This window comes from Amblyomma maculatum, chromosome 7 (genome assembly GCF_055883805.1).
Source record: "Amblyomma maculatum isolate TAMU_Amacu chromosome 7, ASM5588380v1, whole genome shotgun sequence".
In the NCBI taxonomy this organism is placed as follows: Eukaryota; Metazoa; Arthropoda; class Arachnida; order Ixodida; family Ixodidae; genus Amblyomma; species Amblyomma maculatum.
In genome coordinates, this window is record NC_139350.1 from 53,212,391 (window position 1) to 53,231,661 (window position 19,271).

Below are 19,271 nucleotides of genomic sequence, written 5' to 3' on the forward strand. Positions count from 1 at the left end.
ATGTTCTCAATATATAAACTTGCGAGCTCCTCCATACCTGTGCCCATCCGCAGGGAAAGTAGACGCTCAATGCGAGGTGAGCATTGTCTCCTGTGAGAGGTGTGGTGAGATAAGGAACGATGTTCCATAAAGATAACACAGAAGCTGTTGCGGAAGAAGTTGGTATGTGATGAATGTTGCAAATGAAGAACAATGAGCACCTTTGGTGCAGTAGAAATGAAAGGAGATAAGTGCATGAAGCACCACAGTCCTCTGGCTCCTCATCTGTCTGTTATCTGCTGGCGGCCACTTTAAAATCGTGATTTAGTGTTGGAGCCTGCAGGCAGTCCAAAACTGCTAAACTGGAGGAAAATTAATGTGTCCTGGTACCCGTTGGAAGTGTGCAGTCCTGACAGTGGACAGGCTTGCCAAGAAAAGAAGTAGTGTTTAAAAAAAGGGGTGTGCTGTAATGGCACAGTAGCAAGAGGAGTGTAAAAGATGCTTGTCATAGTTGGTCTCTGGCTTTTTTTGTGGAGTTGTGGTTCGGGTATTATTTTCAACTTTTCGGGGTCTTATATATAACGCATTTTAGAATGATAGATTAGATGAGAGGGCAGGTACTTTGTGCATTATTTCACATGTCTTAATAAATTACTTGGTGCTGCCTTAATGTTCGTTGACGTGTCTGAGAGCTTCTGAGAGCAAAATGACACCCTCTTCTTGAATGTGGTTATTTTCAGTGCTGGAATTTTGTCGCAATGTTTAAAATTTGCAACAATACCATCACATGTAAGGAGAGAACAAAAATAGTCTGAGTGCATTTACTGTCTCAGACTTGATTTGTAATGTGATTCAGACAAATTCTCTTCAACAATTGTTTTCCTTCAAGCTATGCGCTGCGAAATCTTTCCTGGAGTTGGAAGTTCAAAAACCTTTTCGAGGGCCCATTTGGATAATGATCTCTAGTTTTCTTGATACTGCAGTATGCACAGGTTGCACTTCTCTTTCTGTTAGCTGTGAAAATATTTTGCCTATGCTCTTTCCTTGCTTTTTAAACTTTCATATCAAACACACCGTTTCTTCATTAAACCAAGAGTTACAGTAGTCTAGTATGTTATGCTTGAAGGGCTAGAAGTCTGATGTGTTTTCGAGCCACAGCCTTGAAAATGCCATACCTTACCTGGCAAACAGAACTCTCGTCGAAATTGCGAGGGTTAACGAAAGAGGAATATGGTCAAGTGCACTAAATAGTGCATTGACCTTGCCTTGACGAGAAAGGAGTGAAGTAACGCTGTCTCTTCTTTCGTGTATTTTGAGAAAGTTTAATTCCAAAATTAGGAATGCTATTTTATGAACTGAAACAACTTCAGAAATGTAGAGATTTACAAATATAATGTTTAAGTTTGAGTTCCAGGCATGGAAAAATTAAGAGTGAAGGCCCAGGTGACAGCTGCAAATGAGGAGGGATGTCATCGTGCCAAGTGTTGTTTTTATTGTGCCTACTTCTGTATGCATAGATGCATAGAATATTTGGCTTGTTGCCTGGAAGTCCAATTGAGATTAGCCAATGAGACACCCTCTGTTCGTTCTTGGTTTGTCACATAGTTCCCCCTGCGAGATCTTTGCCACGGAGAATGAGAAGTGCTTTAGTTTAGCTTGTGCAGTGTCACTGCCGCTGCTGCTCTGCCACTAAGGAGATATTTTTCTTCTGCTGTAGCTGTGAGCCTGCCCTGTAACATTTAGAGAGCAGTCTTCAACAGAGGGCCAATGATAACCGTAGTTGGCTGAGAATGGGCGCTCTGCAAAGAGAGATGCGTGCCATGGTAGGCTTAAGTGTTGCATTCTGTGGTACAGTGTCACTTGCAGCCGATATTCTGCTCTGCATAGTTTTCTCACTTCTAGCATGTTAAGGTGACAATGTTGAACATTTCCTAAGCCAGAATGTGCAGGCACTGAACAAAGGCATATCTTGTGGATCCATGATCAGTTTTCACCTCCGCAAGCGCTCTGGCCTGTCCATTGCTGCTGCCACTGCATGCCTCCTTAGAGAACATGTTCCTCTTGCTGCGCTGGCTGCAAGGGAGTCTTGCAAAATTTAAAAAAAAGAAAGAGAACAGTCATCTTGTCAGTAATGGAGAGTAAACAGTGTCACTTGCGGTGCTATTGGACCGTTCACTTACAAGCAGATCGGAGGGCACAGGCATTGAGCGAAACCATGGCTACTGGCACACGCCACATATGTTGTCATTGCTTGCGTGGAGTTTCTGCACTGTGCGACAGAGTGAAGACTGCACTCTCTGCCGCACTGCACAGGGGACACATTCTTTACGTGCACTTTATATTGTTTTGAATATAACGTGGGCTGGGTCCTGGAGTCAGATGAGTTCACAAAATTGTTAGTCTAATTTGTCGATTGTTTTCTTTGACTGACCTGTTGCGTTTTTACCTTTTCAGCTTGGAGATGGAGGTCCCCGAGTTTGGTGCGCTGTTCAAGGAGCGTGCCACTGCACCGTTCTTTGTGTTCCAAGTGTTCTGCGTGGCGCTGTGGTGCCTGGACGAGTTCTGGTACTACAGTGTGTTCACGCTGTTCATGCTGGTGGCCTTTGAGTGCACCCTCGTCCAGCAGCAGCTGCGCAACCTGTCACTCATCCGCAAGATGGGAAACAAGCCATACATGATACAGGTACGCCCCCCCCCCCCCCCCTGCATGACACTTCATTTGGGGCACAGCTGGAAGTCTCATGAGGGGGGGACCTCTTGTTAGTAGCAGGTGCAAACATAAATTCTGAAAAAGTATTTTAGCAGCAACAAAAGTATGTAAGCAGCCAATTTAGAAATAATAATCCATTGCCAAATTAAGTGTGTCATTACAGGGCAATAATAGTACTATTATGATATTATAGTGATAGTAATGTACAGCCTTTGTCAAAAGTTTGAGTCCAGGTGAGCTTCTGAGCTGTGTAGTCGTGCTGATTTAGTATTAATGGAGGTCCTTCCCATTGGAGAGGGTAGGGTAAAAATATCTTATCTTCAAGAGATTTAGAGCACTCGAAATGCATTATAAGACGCACGAAGTGGCTCAGAAGCAGACCTCCTGGAAGCAGACTGCATCTCGGGCACGGAATAAGTACTGTTGTGCTCGATATGACTTGCAATGCCCTGCAGTGGGGCCGCAGCGCTTCCCAGAAGCACGGTGGGGTTGGCAAGCGGAGTGCCTGAGAACGAATGGGAAGGGATTTTGCTCTTCCAGATGGTCAGATGCTTACCCTGAATTCATTTATGAGGAGGATACCCTCTGTGTGACCATCAAAATTTGTTTGGTTTAAAGGAGTATTGGCACTTAATTTTTGTGTTTGTGTTTTATCCTTTGTAATGGTGCGTGAGAGATTGTACTATGCATGGATCACCACGTGACATTCGCCTACGACCGCTGAATAATCGAATTTATTTCCTCACCTGCTTCGGTTTTGGTTTCGACTACTGAGCCATGGCTATGATGTCAAAGTCAAGTCTAGGTTAGTGAGGGATGAAAAAAAACAGCGATATAACTGTGAAGAGTCAGCGATTCTGTCACTGCTTCTTCATGTCGCGTGTGACCTAGACTTTATTGTGATGTCGTAGCCTCCTTTTGGCTGCTGAAGCTGAAGCTGGTGAGGAAAGAAAGTTCAATTTAAATTGCATAGCAGTCATAGGTGAAAACCACGTGGTGATCCATATGCAGGAATGCCTTACACATCATTAACAAGAAGAAAATAGCACCAAAATTTGGTGTGTATACTCCTTTAATGCCTGACAGGATCTGAGGCCTCTCACTGAAAGAGCTTGTTCATTCGACAAAATTCAGCAATGATTGACCCTGAAAATTCAAAAAGAAGAGAGTAGATTTTTTGCAGGAAAAAATGCAGCCCCAAAATCATAACATAGGCAAGAGGAAAATTTTGACTCTGACTTGGACAAAATGAATCCCAGGTTGGCTGTTTGTAGACCAATGTGGTAACCCTGTGGCTTTCATGCACTCACGTCCACATTGTCACTTGGTTTTACAACCCTAGTGCACTCAGCAGGTGTCTAAGGCCATGCAGTCTGTCTGAGTCAATTGCGGGCGTGCCGTTAAGAAAAGCTTCACTGACAAAGTTGTGGCATTGTTCGATGTATCGAATGCTCCCCGGAAGCACGAGTTCGGTAAATGGGAATGACAGTGCTATCCTTATGCATAGGTTTGTTTAGGGGACGTTTCGCTGTTCAATATAAACAATAATTTGATATATCTGTATAAACAATAATAATTTGATATATCTGAGGTTATTTTGTCGCAGTCTGATTTATGAAAGTCAATGCAGTAATGAATTGCTACAAAATATTAGGAAATTTTGGATATTTGGAAATTCTCGGATCGAATGTGATCTGAATAACCCCACATATTAAATGTGTATTAGAATTCTGGAATATTTACACATCCACAGTTAATATTGTGCACCTTAATTGTTTAACGTGATGGTGAAGATTTCATTCGACCTCATGTTTGAAGTTCAGAAGTAGCTCCGCTGATACAGCTTTGACTGTTCAAGCAACTTTGACAATTCCACCTCTGTTGTCACTTCAGGTCTACAGGCATCGAAAATGGCGGCCCATTCTAAGCTGTGACCTCATTCCTGGCGACATTGTGTCTATAGGTAAGTTTGCTGGTTTTGGAAAACTTGTCGGTCTTTTCAGGAGGCGCACAAGCTTATATGAATTGAAATTTCATTTGCAGCTTAGACTTTGGCTTTCATCGTTTGGCTCTTTGTGCAGAGTTTTAAATTGTCCTTGTAAGAAACTTTCAAATTGTTCTGACCTTTTGAAGTCATAAACAAGTCATGGTTAGTCATGGAAAGACCTTTGAAACATCGTTGATAATCTTCGTATTTGCATTGAGCCTTCAGGGACATGAAGTTTCATTAGCCACGTGTTGCACCAAGACAAATTAATGTTGTTCTGCAGTGTATAGCAGGCTCTTGCAATAAACTTTGAGGAACCAGAAAATTCGTCCCACTTAAGGGGGGACGCGGGTCTTAAACTGGTCAGAAATAGGCGAAAAATCGATTTTGAGAAAAATGCATTTTCGGAATGTTTGCACTAGCCTTCAAAATATCAATACTGAATTCGGTCGAGAAATACGATAAAATCGACTTCTAAAACTCCACGGGATCTTCGAAATGGCCGAAAAGGGGTGAAAATTGTTTGAACTTCCTGCGCGCTCCGCAGGTGAAGCAGCTGGCTGGCCGCCGCCATATTTGGCTTGTTTTGAAGCTTATTTCCTTGTGCACATTTTGCGACATCTCCAAATGACGTCGCTCAAGCAGAACGACCACCGTCGCGGGTTTTCTAAAAGCCGTTTCCGTTCCACTGATTGACTGAGCGCGCGCTCGCAAAGCGAGCCCCTCGTCTAGCGCTTCCCATTGGCCAGCGCAACTGAGTTGCCTTTTTTTTTTTACGTTCGGCGTTGCCGCTGCTGTTTCGCATGTTTCTGATGCGGTTTCGTGATCGTATCAATCGCGTCAATCGTTTTCGCGGTCGACGTTGGTATTTAGATGCAGCACGGTAGACGTGCCATATCACGAGTGTATTAAAAACGACAGCGCTTAGCGAGTGCGCGTCGATGAACGAGTACGGCGGCGCGCTGCCAGGGTCGCATGTCGCATCGAAAGCGGCGTGTTCTCGGCCTAGCTGTAGCACGTCCGGCGGCATATAATTGTTTGCGAGAGGTTCGAAGGCATCCAAGACAGCATCAATAGATTGCACTGTCCAGCTGATACTCATGGTCCCCACCAACGCGGCCACTTCGTTGCTTTTTTTATCGCGTCGCTACAGGTGAGCCTGGCATCACGCCTTTGCCAGCGTTCCTCAGCCGCAAATAACACGTACGGATCCGTTTTTTTTTTTTTTTTTTTTTTTTTGAAAGTAGATTGCAAGAAATCGCGTCGCTGCGCTCAAGGGGTACACTGACATCACGGAAGGGGGTAGAAGGGTGGCAATTCCTGGCCCTACGGGGCTGGGATGGTAGGTCAATGCCGCTTGCGACGGGGGCTAGCTAGCCACCGAATTTTGTCTGTTGTAGGTCGTGATTGCACCCGCCACTGCTTCGGTGGTGGACAACGGCTGTTGTTGCGGTGCGCGCCTTTCTCTCCCTCTTCTTTTTCCTTTCTTCTCTATTTTCTCTTCTGTCCTCATGAGGCAGCGGAGGTCGCTCAGCTACAGGCTGCGCTCAAGGGGTATGGAAGTTTGAGCTTGCTCCAGCAATGGGTCCTGTGTGCCGCCCTGCATCCGCTGTGCAGCATAGTTTCATTCTGGAACTTAGCCAATTTATTAGGTTATTCTAGTATGCCACCGTGCTTTAGTCTTAAACTTTCTGCAAGTTTATTAATATAGCTAGATCATTTTATCGTATATTTTGAGTATTTGTTTGCCTTGAAGGGGACTACCATAGGCATGTGAAGTGGTAAATGAAGCTTCTCACGCTGGTTCTAGTGGCGGTATATATGGACTTCGTGGCAAGCTTTTGCCAGTATTTGGGGAGGGTACTGTTATATGTTTAGTATATAGCCTTTCTCATAAAGAACAAAGCCTCACAACAATTCCATTTATATTGCCATAGCTGCAGTGTAGCGAATGTTAAAGGTTGTTTCAGATTGCAAATGCATTTTTCTCAGTGCCTTTTCTAGACAATGCACTCAGCCTTACTGGGCTTTTTCTCTACATTCTCATTAAGTGACAATGACAAACTTAGTATCACTGCAGTCATATTGAAAAGATGAGGGGGTGATCCAATATTTACACCACTCTATCAGGATTTCGCAAATTATCAATTAAATAATATTGCATGTCCAAAAATTTAGCTGATTTCCTAATGGCATACACTATCTTGGCCATGGGTGATGGGGATAGGTTCAGTATTAGTTGTCATATTCAAAATCCAAAGACAGTTTTGGAAATGGGAAGAGCATGTCATTTTTGGTGACAAATATCACAGTGACGCTACTTATCGTCCAAGTTATAATATTTGGTTAAACGTAAAAGGCCATTTTCTCAGTTTCTTATTTTTGGTCGATCTTTATAGTCTTGCACAGGGTTTTGATAACTTCTTTTTAGTTCACACAAATAACTTTGGTGCCATTTTCTTCCGAGAGAAATGAGGTACCCAATGACATTTTAAATTTTTTAGTCCTGGCATTGGATAAATATTAATTTGAGATTAGCTTAATGAGTTCCAGTATCAAATAATGAAGCCTTTTACTCTGGACATATTATGTGAGGATGATGTGCCTTTAGAGGAAAATGAACGATGTCATCGGGGATGGGAAGTCTTTGGCTATCAATCCTTGTAATTAAAAGCAACGAAATGCAATGAGAAAGTTCATGAAAGCTGCATAAGAAATTCACTAATTATGCTTTGGAGTTTGTTAGATAACGTTTGATCTAAGACCACCAGCTCAATTATGATTGCATTTTTTGAAATCAGGAGAGAAAACCCCATCTGTGCGCAAAGTTTCGCGAGATTCTAGCCATAACTAAAGAAGTCAGTTTTAAGACCCTCATCCCCCCTTAACAGAGCTGTTCTGAAATACATGGGAACATGCTGGGTGTATTCAAGTTTATGAAAATTGTTAATAAAATAGCCTACCAGAAAGAGAGCAATTGCTGATAAAGCAGCAGTTAAAGGGAGATGCTACTCGAAGACACTTTTTTTTAATATTTGACTTAGAGCTATGAAACTCTGGTTAATAATTCAGTTTTTTATGCTGATTTCAAATCTGCAATTAGTTTTATTGTAAGACAGTTTTGGAAATGGAATGTTCAGTGACAGTGTGTAAAATATACACTCTTTTGCCCCCCTTCTTTGTCATACTAAACTTCCATAAACACACATTGTTGATGGCACATTGGAGAGTGCCAAAAACTAATAACAAAGTACATATAAAGTATGCTAATGACGTGAAAAATTTGAGCCTGGCAAGTCTACATTGTCAAGACACTACCATGTGGTAATTATTTTTTTTTTTTGTAAATATTTGATCAATATTTATTCTTGAAAGAGATAACGGCACTCCTCACACCTCAGAGAAAATGTGTGCAAAATTTCATTCAGATATGAGCATCAGAAGTACCAAAAACATGAAGGGCAAACGCTGAAAATTGTCCAAAATTGCATTTTGAGAAAAATGCATTTGAAGTTAAAATTGCATGTTTATTTAAAAAAGAGAGCTTCAGTTCCTTTCAAACTTTGGAACAAAAGAAGAAAATTGTCCATAAAGCAGCCACTGGCACTAGAAACTTCCTGCAGCATATGTCGCTCTCTCATGATCCTTGCGAGTGGACTCCAACATGAGCTTTTTTTCTTCACTGTGCGGCGATTTGTGTTCGCTTCCGCAGTCAGTTTCAAGGACATTTGTTTCTGCATTGTTATTTCTCTGGATGTGCCAAGCTATGATGCATTGGCTTGTAAAGTCCAATAATTGAGGAAAATCGCTCTAGCTGCTCATATCCAATTTCTATAAAACAGGCCGCCACAGCATCTTTGACGTTGAAGGCGAAGCTTTCATCCGAGCTCCCGCTGTCAATCTCTGCTCGCATCCCTGCACGCCATAACTCGCCGCAATCAGTATGTTGTGGAAAGCACACATTGCGGGCAGGCAGAGTTCTCACAGAGTAGTTCAAGAAACGAAGCGAGTCTGCACTTTGCGGCCGGTTCCCGAATACTGGAAGTCCTGAATGCTGGCTTGGGCAAATCGCGCCGCCCACAAGAATGTTCACCGCTGCCAAGTCAGTAACTACAGATGACGCCTCATCGCAGGCTATTTCCTCACCTTAGAAATGCCCAATCTTTTTTTCCGAGGCACTCACACAATCTAACGCCGCTTCAAATTCCTCGGAGGCATCTGAAACGCTGGAGGGATCGGCGTCGGTTCCACTAGGCCTAACTGCCACAGGTTGAGTTGTCACTGGACGAGCCTTCTCTTTCGATTTTCGCCAACGTCCTCTATATTTGTGAACAGAACGGTATTTCACTCCTCGGTGACTGCGCTGGTTCAATTGTGCTCCATCCATGACAAAGATGAAGTTGCCGAACGATCGTCACTCGGAAACGCACCTCGACGCAGCATGGAGCCAGCAAGTGGGCTTCGCCACATGCGCGCGCGCTGCGGCCAATGGCGAGGCTTGATTCGTACCACATGATTTAAAAACCAGTCGCAGCGCTCGAAAAACTCGACGTAGGCATGCTTTTTTTTATTATTGCTTGCGTTCTAGACGCGGGGCAACTCTGGTGATTGGGAGAATGCGGCTTGGCTGATCTCCTCACGTGATCCGCAACGGCGATCAACTGCGCTATGCCGACCGCGGGACGCTCGAAGATAGCATACTTTCGGTCATTTAACCGCCACCGTGTGCTCTTTAAACGTAATTTCAGCCCATTTTCTGTTTAAACTCAGCTTTGATTTTTATTTTCATGAAAGTAGATATACTAATCTTGACAAAAGAAGTAAAAACAAAAAATCTGTCATTTTCGAAAAAAACCGCTTTTTTCGACCCGCATCTCCCCTTAAATCTCTGTACAAGAGACGCTGTTACAAGAGACACTCGGTTATAAGAGACACTTGAAAATGGTTTTGTTGGTTTTCCTATGTCTGCCTTGTTAACAAGATTGCATACAAAAGACATGGTTACAAGAGACACTCGGTTACTAAGGGCAACTTTTTCAGGTTCCTTGAGTACATTCTTCACTATTTAGAAGCGACACAACCCAGATGTGCCCATGCAATGCAGCTGAAGCGTACCAATTCATAAATGATGCACTTCAGATTCCGTTAGCAAATTCTGTTCTATATCAGCATTTTTTTTGTTGTATATGTCAGGAACTGAGAAAGAGTGTTTCCCTATAATTGGGTAGTCAGAAAGACCCCGTTGTTTCAGCCACTGGCTTCGCATTACTGTCACTTTCGAAGCAAATCAGAATGCATGAATGACATCCAGCATATTTAACTCCTCGCTGTTAAAATTTGATCACAAGATGAAAGCTCAGAATCCCGATACCTTTCTCTTTGTGGACAATGCTTCTTGCAGCACCAAAGTTATTTTTTCGCTTCAAACTCCACACCCTACTTTCAACCAATAGACAAACTCGTTATGCACTCTTTCAAGTTGCTGTACAAAACATGGTTGGTAGAACGCCTGTTGCTCAACGAGCAGCAAGACTGTACAATAGTAATTGATGCGAAGTTTGCTGTTCAGGTGATTTCAGGTGTCTGGAATGGCTTGAGAAGTGTAGTTGTGAAAAACCGTTTCGTACAAGCAGGCTTTAGATGTGATGGCATGATGTAAGAAGGCCCATAGATGGATACTGTGGAAAGTTTACTTGAAAATCCCTTTCGGGCTCTTCAGTGTAGTACAGTAATTAAATATAACAGCAACGTTATAAAGCAAGTTACGAATCACAAGTTTCTAGGCGTTTGGTTCAATGAAAACCTTTCATGGAATACGCACATTTTAAATTTAGTAAAATACTTGAGTAGAATTGTAGGATGTCTTTACAGAATTTCTAATTTGGTACCCGTTTGGTTAAAAATTTCAATTTATTATGCTCTTTTTTATTCCAAATAACATACTGTATTCTCATATGGGGAACCACAACTTCTACAAATATTAATAAGTTGCTTGTTCTTCAAAAAAAAGCTCTTCGAGCTATTGAAGGTTATTACGGTATACTGCGCGACTTGCCTACAGAACCCTTATTTAAAAAATATGCCATATTAGCCGCTAATCAGATTTACTACTTTCGTCTTCTGCAGTACATTCACCATAATAGGCTGTATACTAATCTACCTGATCTACCTACAGTAACGTATGACCTGGAAACACGAAAAAAACTTGTACCTATTACCCGAACCAACTATGGAAAACAGAAATTAACTTTTCAGGTGCCATCTCTAATCAACAACACACCAAATGTGGAATTTTCATTGGCAGCTAGGGTATTTAAAAAGAACGTAAAACAATATTTAAATGAATATCCCCTATAATTGCAATGGTGGTAGTAACTGTATTTTTCTCATATGTAATCTTTTTTGTGTAAATATTTTTTGGTTTTAGTGAAAATACTTATGTTATTGACAGCGTGATCTGTTGATTTGTATATCCAATGAATACTGCATGTATTCATATCTTTTACATATCGTATGTAAGTGTTGCATAATGTTTCTTTTTTTTTTTTTTTTTTTTTTTATATACACTAGAGGTGTGTGCTGTTGTCTCTTGTTATCTGTTTTGGGAGCCAAGGCCCAGTCAGGCTTGCCGCCTTTTGCCTTGGCTTCCCCTTTCTTGTAAAAGAAAGAAATAAAAAAAAAAAAGATGAAGTTTGGGCCAGCATCCAAGAGTTGCTGAGGTACCAGAATTTATTGAGGAATTCATATCTGCAGATGCGGATCTTGTGTGCTCCCGAAGAGCTTACAGACTGCAATTTTCGCGCAAGTAAATGGCACATGTGCCATAGAGAATGACTACGAGGACATTTCAGAGGAAACGTTTTAAGGGGGGAGGCTACCTTTGAATACCAACTTTGTTGTTTCTTGCGATAATTGAATGAAATTTTCAGGGTAGACTCATGGCACAGCCATTTGAATAACTGCAAAGTTTCATGGAGCTGCGCACATTGGTACTCAAGTTAGAGAACTATATCAGAGTGGTTCACATGGGTTCCTTGTTCCATGCCTGGTGAACTTGCAAAATGTGTTGGCACTATGAAATTCATTATGAAGGTTCCTGATAAGGTGCCACAGGGCAAGACAGAGCCCTTTTTTTTAATTTCCCTGCCGAAAAAATTTAGCAGTGCATTGAGGTTAGTGCCACTAATTGGACTTGCATTACCCTAATTTTGATTGTTTATTATAAATTCCAGACTCAATAATTTGAAAAAATGAGCTTGTCTTGCCCTCGGAAATTTATTCAGGCACACAATAAAAAAAACCAGGTGGGAATCCGATTAGCGGTCCCAGAAATACTGCGGGAATAAGCAACCATACCATGAAAAAAATTCATTCTGAGAAAATGGCCCTTGAAGTTTAAAACAGCATTTTCAAGTCTAAAGTTTGTTTTTCACTGCAGCACGTTGTACCTCCACCTCCCCGATTCCCTCGGAAAGTGCATTTTCATGCGAACAGCGGACGACGCTGACGACGCGTTATCGCTTGCGATGGCAGACGCGATACGGGAGGCCGAGGTCGCCGAGGTTGATATGGTCGGTACAGCAGGCACGCTTCAAACGCCGGCTCCTTACGTTGACGCGAAAGATACGCAGTTGGAAGTGGCAGCGCAGTCGGTCTAGTAGTGATGTAGCAGAAGCAGCACTAATAGAAGAGTCTCTGCGCCCGTTGGCAACGCTTTTCGCTAACTTCGCGATTCGGACGGCATTCACAGAACGACGACGTATGCAGTGTTTTGAACTTCTTAGCGCGCATCGTGGCCGACCGTGTAATAATCCACAAAGTGCACATAACCGTTCAAAACACGCCACCAGAATTCGTAACGAGCGATGATCACGGCGATCTCAAAATAGTGAAACGTAAAGCGATTCAGCGAGCGCACAAAGAACGCCAGCTCAGTAGGCAGCCGGAGCAGACGACGCGCCGGGGAGGGGCCACCGTGTCAGCGCGCGCAGCAGCCAATAGCAGTCGCGCGATCCCCCGCGTTCTCACGGAGCGCGCGCTTTGTCCAATCACAGCCCGAATTCGAGACGCGGGAAGCTCAACAATTCCTGTGAGGCCCCCAATCACAAGCGAGCCATGCTCCTGCTACGCCGCGGACGCCGCCGGCGAAGGCAACATGGAAAAGGGCAAGCATTCACAAACAAAACAAGACCAAGATGGCGGCGCTCGGTTCAGCGGCAGAGAAATGGCGCGCGCACGAAGTTTGGGTACTTTTGCCGTTCGCTCGCGACTCTGGGGCTGCCGCGCCCAGTTGTATATTTAATTTAAAGCAATTCCACGATGAATTAGGCGTTCATAATTATAGGAAAGGTAGTTTATAACATATACAGCCGAGATATGTACTTTTTGAAAAGCCGACTTTTTCGCGATTTTTCGACTTTCAAAGCCCGCGTCCCCCCTTAAAGGTCCCCTGAAAGGGGTCACAAAGAAGGGTAAACAACGCCATAACACTGATAGTTATTGAACCACCCATCATTCTCCCGCAAAAATTTTCGATCTAGCTTCTGCAACACCAGAAATATCGGCGATTAAAAATGACCCTTCCAATTTTCCCTCTCAACTCGTACGCCGAAGGGAGCCATAAAAAAACAAAGAATACAAGCAAGTTCAAAGCTCTGCCCAGACATACGTCACTTCGACGAACTTCCGGTTGCCGCGCGCTCGCTCGCTGGCGTACTCGCGTCAACCCGTCCTCATTCGCACACGCCTGAGGAGTTCGCCAGTTCGTGCAGCGACGGTTAGTGTAACCGCGAACCCGTGGTTATCCTATGTTACACGGTGGACCAAACCATGGTTGCACCACTAACCGCGGTTACCGCAAACCGAGCTTGACGACCTCGGTTTGCGTCGTTAATCGAGGTTATGACGGCGTCTATTGATGGAAGCTACTCGTCGGCGCCCGAGTGTGCGAAACTTACGAGCGGGTCTGCTTCACAAAGTTATTCATTTGCCCACTGTATCACGTTTAAAGATCGATGTATAGATTATGGTGCCGCCCGACGTCTTCGATTACGGCCGACAGCGCAGCGACTGCGCACTGAAGCCTTGTCTTGCCTACAGTATCGTTTGAACAGCTTGTTGCTGAGCAGAAAGTCGAAAAATATGCGGCCTTAGCTATGAAAGTACATGAGTTTGCAACGCTTGCAGCACGGGATGCCGCGAGCAGGCTGAGGTACGTTACACAATTACCGTGGGGGTGGAACGTGCGAGCGCGGCGAACGCCGGCGCCGTGCGTGACCGTCCCTAGTCGTCGCTAGGCCTACATTGTTTCACTTCGAAGCCGCGGCGGTCAACGCTTTGTAACATGATCAACGCTGTCGTAAATTGTCTACTTATGAAACTGCCTTATAGTGATTCCTATCCTGCCATAGTAAAATAATTATAGGATTAACTCTGCCGATGCATTAATCGCAGAGCTAGTACGAGCAGATCGGATCAGCCGAAATGCGCCAGCGGCAGCTGGCTTGAGCAGAAACTAGCTTGTATCACGGCTATCGCTCTTACCAGCAATTTGCTGCTGGTCAGCGATCCTCACGAGGGCTTCATACTTGATATTCGGCTCAGTATTCCAGACGCCAACAAATTTTAGCACGCTTTATTTCGGACATCGGTGCTAACGATCCGCCGTGTCGTTCGCGAACGGTATGCGGGAGGAGGGGCCACAGCGGCAGTGTTTACGGCGGTCGAGGAGATGCTGCCATCGTGCGGTGCTTGACCGTGCTGTTGACGCCTCGTCGGACGACACTCCGATACTCCTGAAACCACGTTATATAAATAAGATATTTGTAAATGCAGCTTCGTTCTGCCAATCCCTGCGTCGCTTCGGTTGTTGCACTTAATGGGCAATGGCCACCTAACCGATAAGGGCGGCGAGCTGTGTAACAGCCCGCACAGAGTTCGAGCTGCGCAGGAGCAGACTACTTTCGCAGCTACCGGAAGTGTGTCCGTGACGTCATGGTTGCAGTGACCGCAGCGAATGGCAGCTTCTAGCAAGCCTTGCCAGTCAACCGACCCGTGACGTCACGGGACTAGGAAATAGTTCCATGCGACACCGCCAAGCGACATTCTCTCTGCCCGCGAATTTCAAAAAACGCTGTTTTTAAAAATGATTAATAAATCGCTGGCTTTGTTCCAAGGAGTTATACTTTGCGTTAATGCTCAAAAGGATGTGTTCTACACACTGAACACGTTTATCAGTGGTTTCTTGGGGGCCGTTTCCGTGGACCTTTAACATCTGAGGGTGACGAGCATGTAAGAGTGCTTCAAAGGTATTAGAGCAACAGGAAGGCTTGCAAAGTGAAGTGCTTTACGACCAAAATTTGGGAAGGAATACACTCTGTACTCACAAAAATACAAGTAAAACCTCGTTACAAGAGACACTCAAGGGACCCGAAAAAGATTTCTTGTAAGCAAGGTCTCTTGTAACCAAAAATTCTAAAAGCACTGTGTTGATCAGTTTACTGCGCATCAGCATATAAATGCATTCACATGCATTTATATGCTTTATTATATAACAGGAAATTATATATAACAGGAAATTATTCATACTAGTATGTATTTTTGTGAGGGCAGAGTGTATTCCTTCCCAAACTCTGGAGGTAAAGCACTTCACTTTGCAAGCTTTCATGCACGCTTACATGCTAGCCACCCTCAGATGCTGACACTTTTCCTCTGAAATGTCCTCGTAGTTATCCTCTGTGGAACATGTGCCATTTACTTGCGCGAGAATTGCAGTCTGTAAGCTCTTCGGGAGCACACAAGATCCACATCTGCAGATACGAATTCCTCAAAAGATTCTGGTACCTCAGCAGTCTCTTGGATGCTTGCCCAAGCTTCATCTTCAAGGAAGCTTTCCACAGTATCCATATATAGGCCCTCTTACATCATGTCACCACATTTAAAGCCTGTTTGTCTGAAACAGTTTTACACAACTACACTTCTCAAGCCATTCCAGACACCTGAAATCACCTGAACAGCAAACTTCGCATCAATTACTCTTGTACAGTCTTGCTGCCTGTCGAGCAACAGGCGTTCTACCAACCTTGTTTTGTACAGCAACTTGACAGAGTGCATAATAGGGAGTTTTAGAATAGGGGGACCCTATCGGTTAGGGGGATAGGGTAATAGCGAGGCACGAGTGCGCAGAACCCAAGCGTGCATTGGGTTTTTGGGTCAGCGGACGACGGTCACTCTATCTCGGCGAAATAGCATGGACCCTATCGCCGGATAGGGTCGGGGAACATGTCGGCGTCCGGCCAAGTGGCGGCCGCTCGCCTCGGCACGCATTCGTTACCGCTCCATGGTGTCATGCGTTCACGGCAAACGAAAGGCCAGCGAAGCTTGTGCTATGTCTCATGATGCCCGCACCACCAAATTTAAGCGATAAAACGCCCCATTATGTCTGATTGCTTCCGGATTTACCGAGCTGCTAGGCTTAGCGAGTTCGCATCGTTTGGTTGCCATGGGGACCAGGCGTCGAAAAGCATTGAAGGTACAAATAAGATTTCCCGGCTCAGCCTGGATCGGTTAAGATTGGCCGATTTCGTCTTGTCTGAAGAAAACAGATCATATAACCGGTATTTTTAAGATAGTTTTGTACAATGACAGCAGGTTCTGTTTAATAAAATAGCGTTGTTGGCTTTTATATATTTAAATGCTTTTCACGGTTTACCGTCGGGGCGCTGCAATCGACGAACGCAAGCTCCTCTCCGCTGCATCGGGAAAACCCCTATTCTAAAACTCGCCGGTCGGCTCTAGCGTTGCGCCGCGACACGCTATTTTCTTGGGGGCCCAAGCCTTGGGTACCCCTATTCTGAAACTCCCTAATGTCTTTGTTGGTTGAAGCTAGGGTGTGGAGTGGGAAAAATAACTTTTGTGGCTTTGAGCACGAGAACTTTGGTACTTTTGATGCTGGAAGAAGCATTGTTCACAAAGAGAAAGACATCAGGATTGTAAGCTTTCATCTTGTGATTAAATTTTAACAGCGAGGAGTTGAAAATGCTGGATGTTATTCATGCATTTTGATTTGCTTCGTAGGTGACAGTAATGCGATGCCAGTGGCTGAAACAGTTGGCTCGTTTTGACTTTCCAATCATGGGGAAGCACTCCTCAGTTCCTGACATAAACAAAAAAGGATGCTGATATGGAACAGAATTTAGCTAACGGGAATATGAAGTGCATCATGTGCGAGTTGGTACGCTTCAGCTTCATTGAATAAGCACACCTGGGTTGTTTCTCTTCTATATACAGTCGAACCCGGATATATTGGAACTCGAAGGGGATCGCGAAATAGTTCGATATATCGATAATTCGATATACAAAAATTGGCTTGGGACGGCACTTACGATGCGAAAAAACGATACTGTATTTGTCGCTGGTCATTACAATGCCGCCACCAACTGAGCCTAGCCTAGTGCTTGCCACTGCAAGCGCAAGGTCAACAATGAGCAAAATGTTTGAACCAGGGGGTTATTCAAGAACTGTGCAGTCCCTGGGTGGCTCCAGTAATTCTTGTGCGCAAGAAACATAGCACATGGCGATTTTGTGTAGATTACCGCCGCTTGAATTCAGTCAGTAAAAAGGATTTCTACCCGCTTCCCCGCATTGATGACGCCATTGACTGCTTGTATTCTGCATCACACCTTTCATTGGTCGACCTGCGGTCAGGATACTGGAAAATCCCAATGCACCCAGCAGACAAGGAGAAGACGGCCTTCATCACTCCCGATGGACTGTTTGAATTTAATGTAATGCCTTTCTGCTTATGCAATGCGTTCGTAACATTTGAAAGATTCATGGATTCTATACTGCGTGGTTTGTAATGGGAGGTCTGTATGTGCTATCTGGACGACATAGTCATCTTTGGCCGGACATTCAAAGAGCACAACGACCGCCTAGTCCTCGTGCTGGACTGCTTGCACCAAGCTGGTTTTGTTCTCAATTAAAAGAAGTGCCGTTTTGGTGAGCGACAGGCGTTGGTGCTTGGTCACCTCATCAATGGTGACGGCGTCCGGCCTAATCCTCAGGAGACCGTAGCCGTTGCATCGTTTCAGCAACCTCGGAATGGGAAGAAGCTCCACAGTTTTCTTGGGCTTTGCTCATATTTCCGACGCTTCATCCCTTGTTTTGCAGATGTGTACACTGGACACTAGAAAGAATGAGGAACACAATGTTGCAAGCAGTTTTTTGATTGAGCAATTATTTCTTGTTTTATTGCATAATAGAGTTCAAAGGTCAAAATATAGCACTGTAATGGTCGCAAAAAAAAAAAAAGCCATTTTAAAAATTTTGAACAAGAAATTAAAAAATCTGCTTGCAACATTATGTGCTCCATGTATTTGGCTTCATGCTGAAAAAGAAATTATTACTCTATCTGCAATAGGTGCCGAGATATTAAGGCCGCAACACTGCAAGTGGTCGACAGTGCATGTTTTGAGAAAAGAGCAGAAAAGAAACAGGATTGTTTAACGGACATTCACTGGTGCAATGCACACATTTACAATTTAAAATGGCTAGAAACCTCCAGGAATGCAGTCTCTTTGCTTTCCAACCACCAAGTGTCGCCTCTTTCATTTTGATTTGCAGTTGCAGCACATTCAGTTATCACTTTTTCGGCTGCGTGAGTCACATGCAGGCAGCGACTTTTTTTTTTTTTAACGTACGTCGCTTTGCCACGTCCTCAAGACCACGGTGAGGAACGTTTATTGCGGAAGAGAAATGCAATTTGGAGCTGTTTGCTGCTTCCCAGTGCTCTTCATTGCACAAGAAGCAAGTGCATTCACTAAGGACTCTGAACGAGGTCTGATCGGCGCTAACGCTCGGCTAGCTCTACGAAGACATGTCCCGCAGTTTGCGCATTGGAGAATGGGTTTGACGCGATTTCTTATCCACGTTCACTTTTTTAAATGCCAATATCGCCGCCGTATATTTTACACTTCGCCAATCTCGGCAAACTGTTTAGATCTGACGATCGTGAACTTCACCTCGCCAAGCGGACTGTCCACCGCGCTGCCGTCATTGTCACGAAAACAATCAGACTACCGCTTCGTTGCTGATGGCGCGAGTTCAAGCATTTTCTGTTTTGAGCTTATCTTTCTGCTCATCTGCGGCCTGTGATATCACTGTCGCGGCGGGTGCGACCGCTGACAGTATATAGCAGTCTCCTGTGCTGGGGAACACGCTAGGCCTACTTCAGGCTCGTACACACGATCGTTCGGTGTACGACTTTCGTCGGCCCGAGCGCGCACAGCCGGGGCAGGGCGTCATTTGAGATGATTAATCAACTATTTTTTTTTTTTTCACTTTTTTCACAAATTCTTGCTGTAAATGCACCTCGCGGTTCGAAACCAAGTGCGGCCGGCGTCACGTCTCCGCCGTCTCCCCGCGGCTCGGGTGCGCCGAACAGACGCCGTCAGCCTGCTTCACCAATGCGGTGACGCCTTATCGTCACGTGCACCTCGAAAGCCAATGGGATTGCAAATGCCACGTTTTCTTTTTTGATAATTTTTATGCAACCAATGGGCGAATGTAAACTGCAGAGGTGGCAATTTGAAGACG

General features: G+C 44.4%; 1 protein-coding gene across 2 annotated transcripts in view; it reads left to right on the top strand.

Moving 5' to 3' along the window:
* Window positions 1-19,271, top strand: part of LOC146183215 (endoplasmic reticulum transmembrane helix translocase) — a 196,061-nt gene that overhangs the window by 10,497 nt on the left and 166,293 nt on the right. For both annotated transcript variants that reach the window (XM_084609087.1, XM_084609088.1), the window contains exons 4-5: window positions 2,434-2,662; window positions 4,583-4,652. In XM_084609087.1, the coding sequence (XP_084465213.1) occupies window positions 2,434-2,662; window positions 4,583-4,652 (299 nt within the window). The remainder of the gene's footprint in view (window positions 1-2,433; window positions 2,663-4,582; window positions 4,653-19,271) is intronic.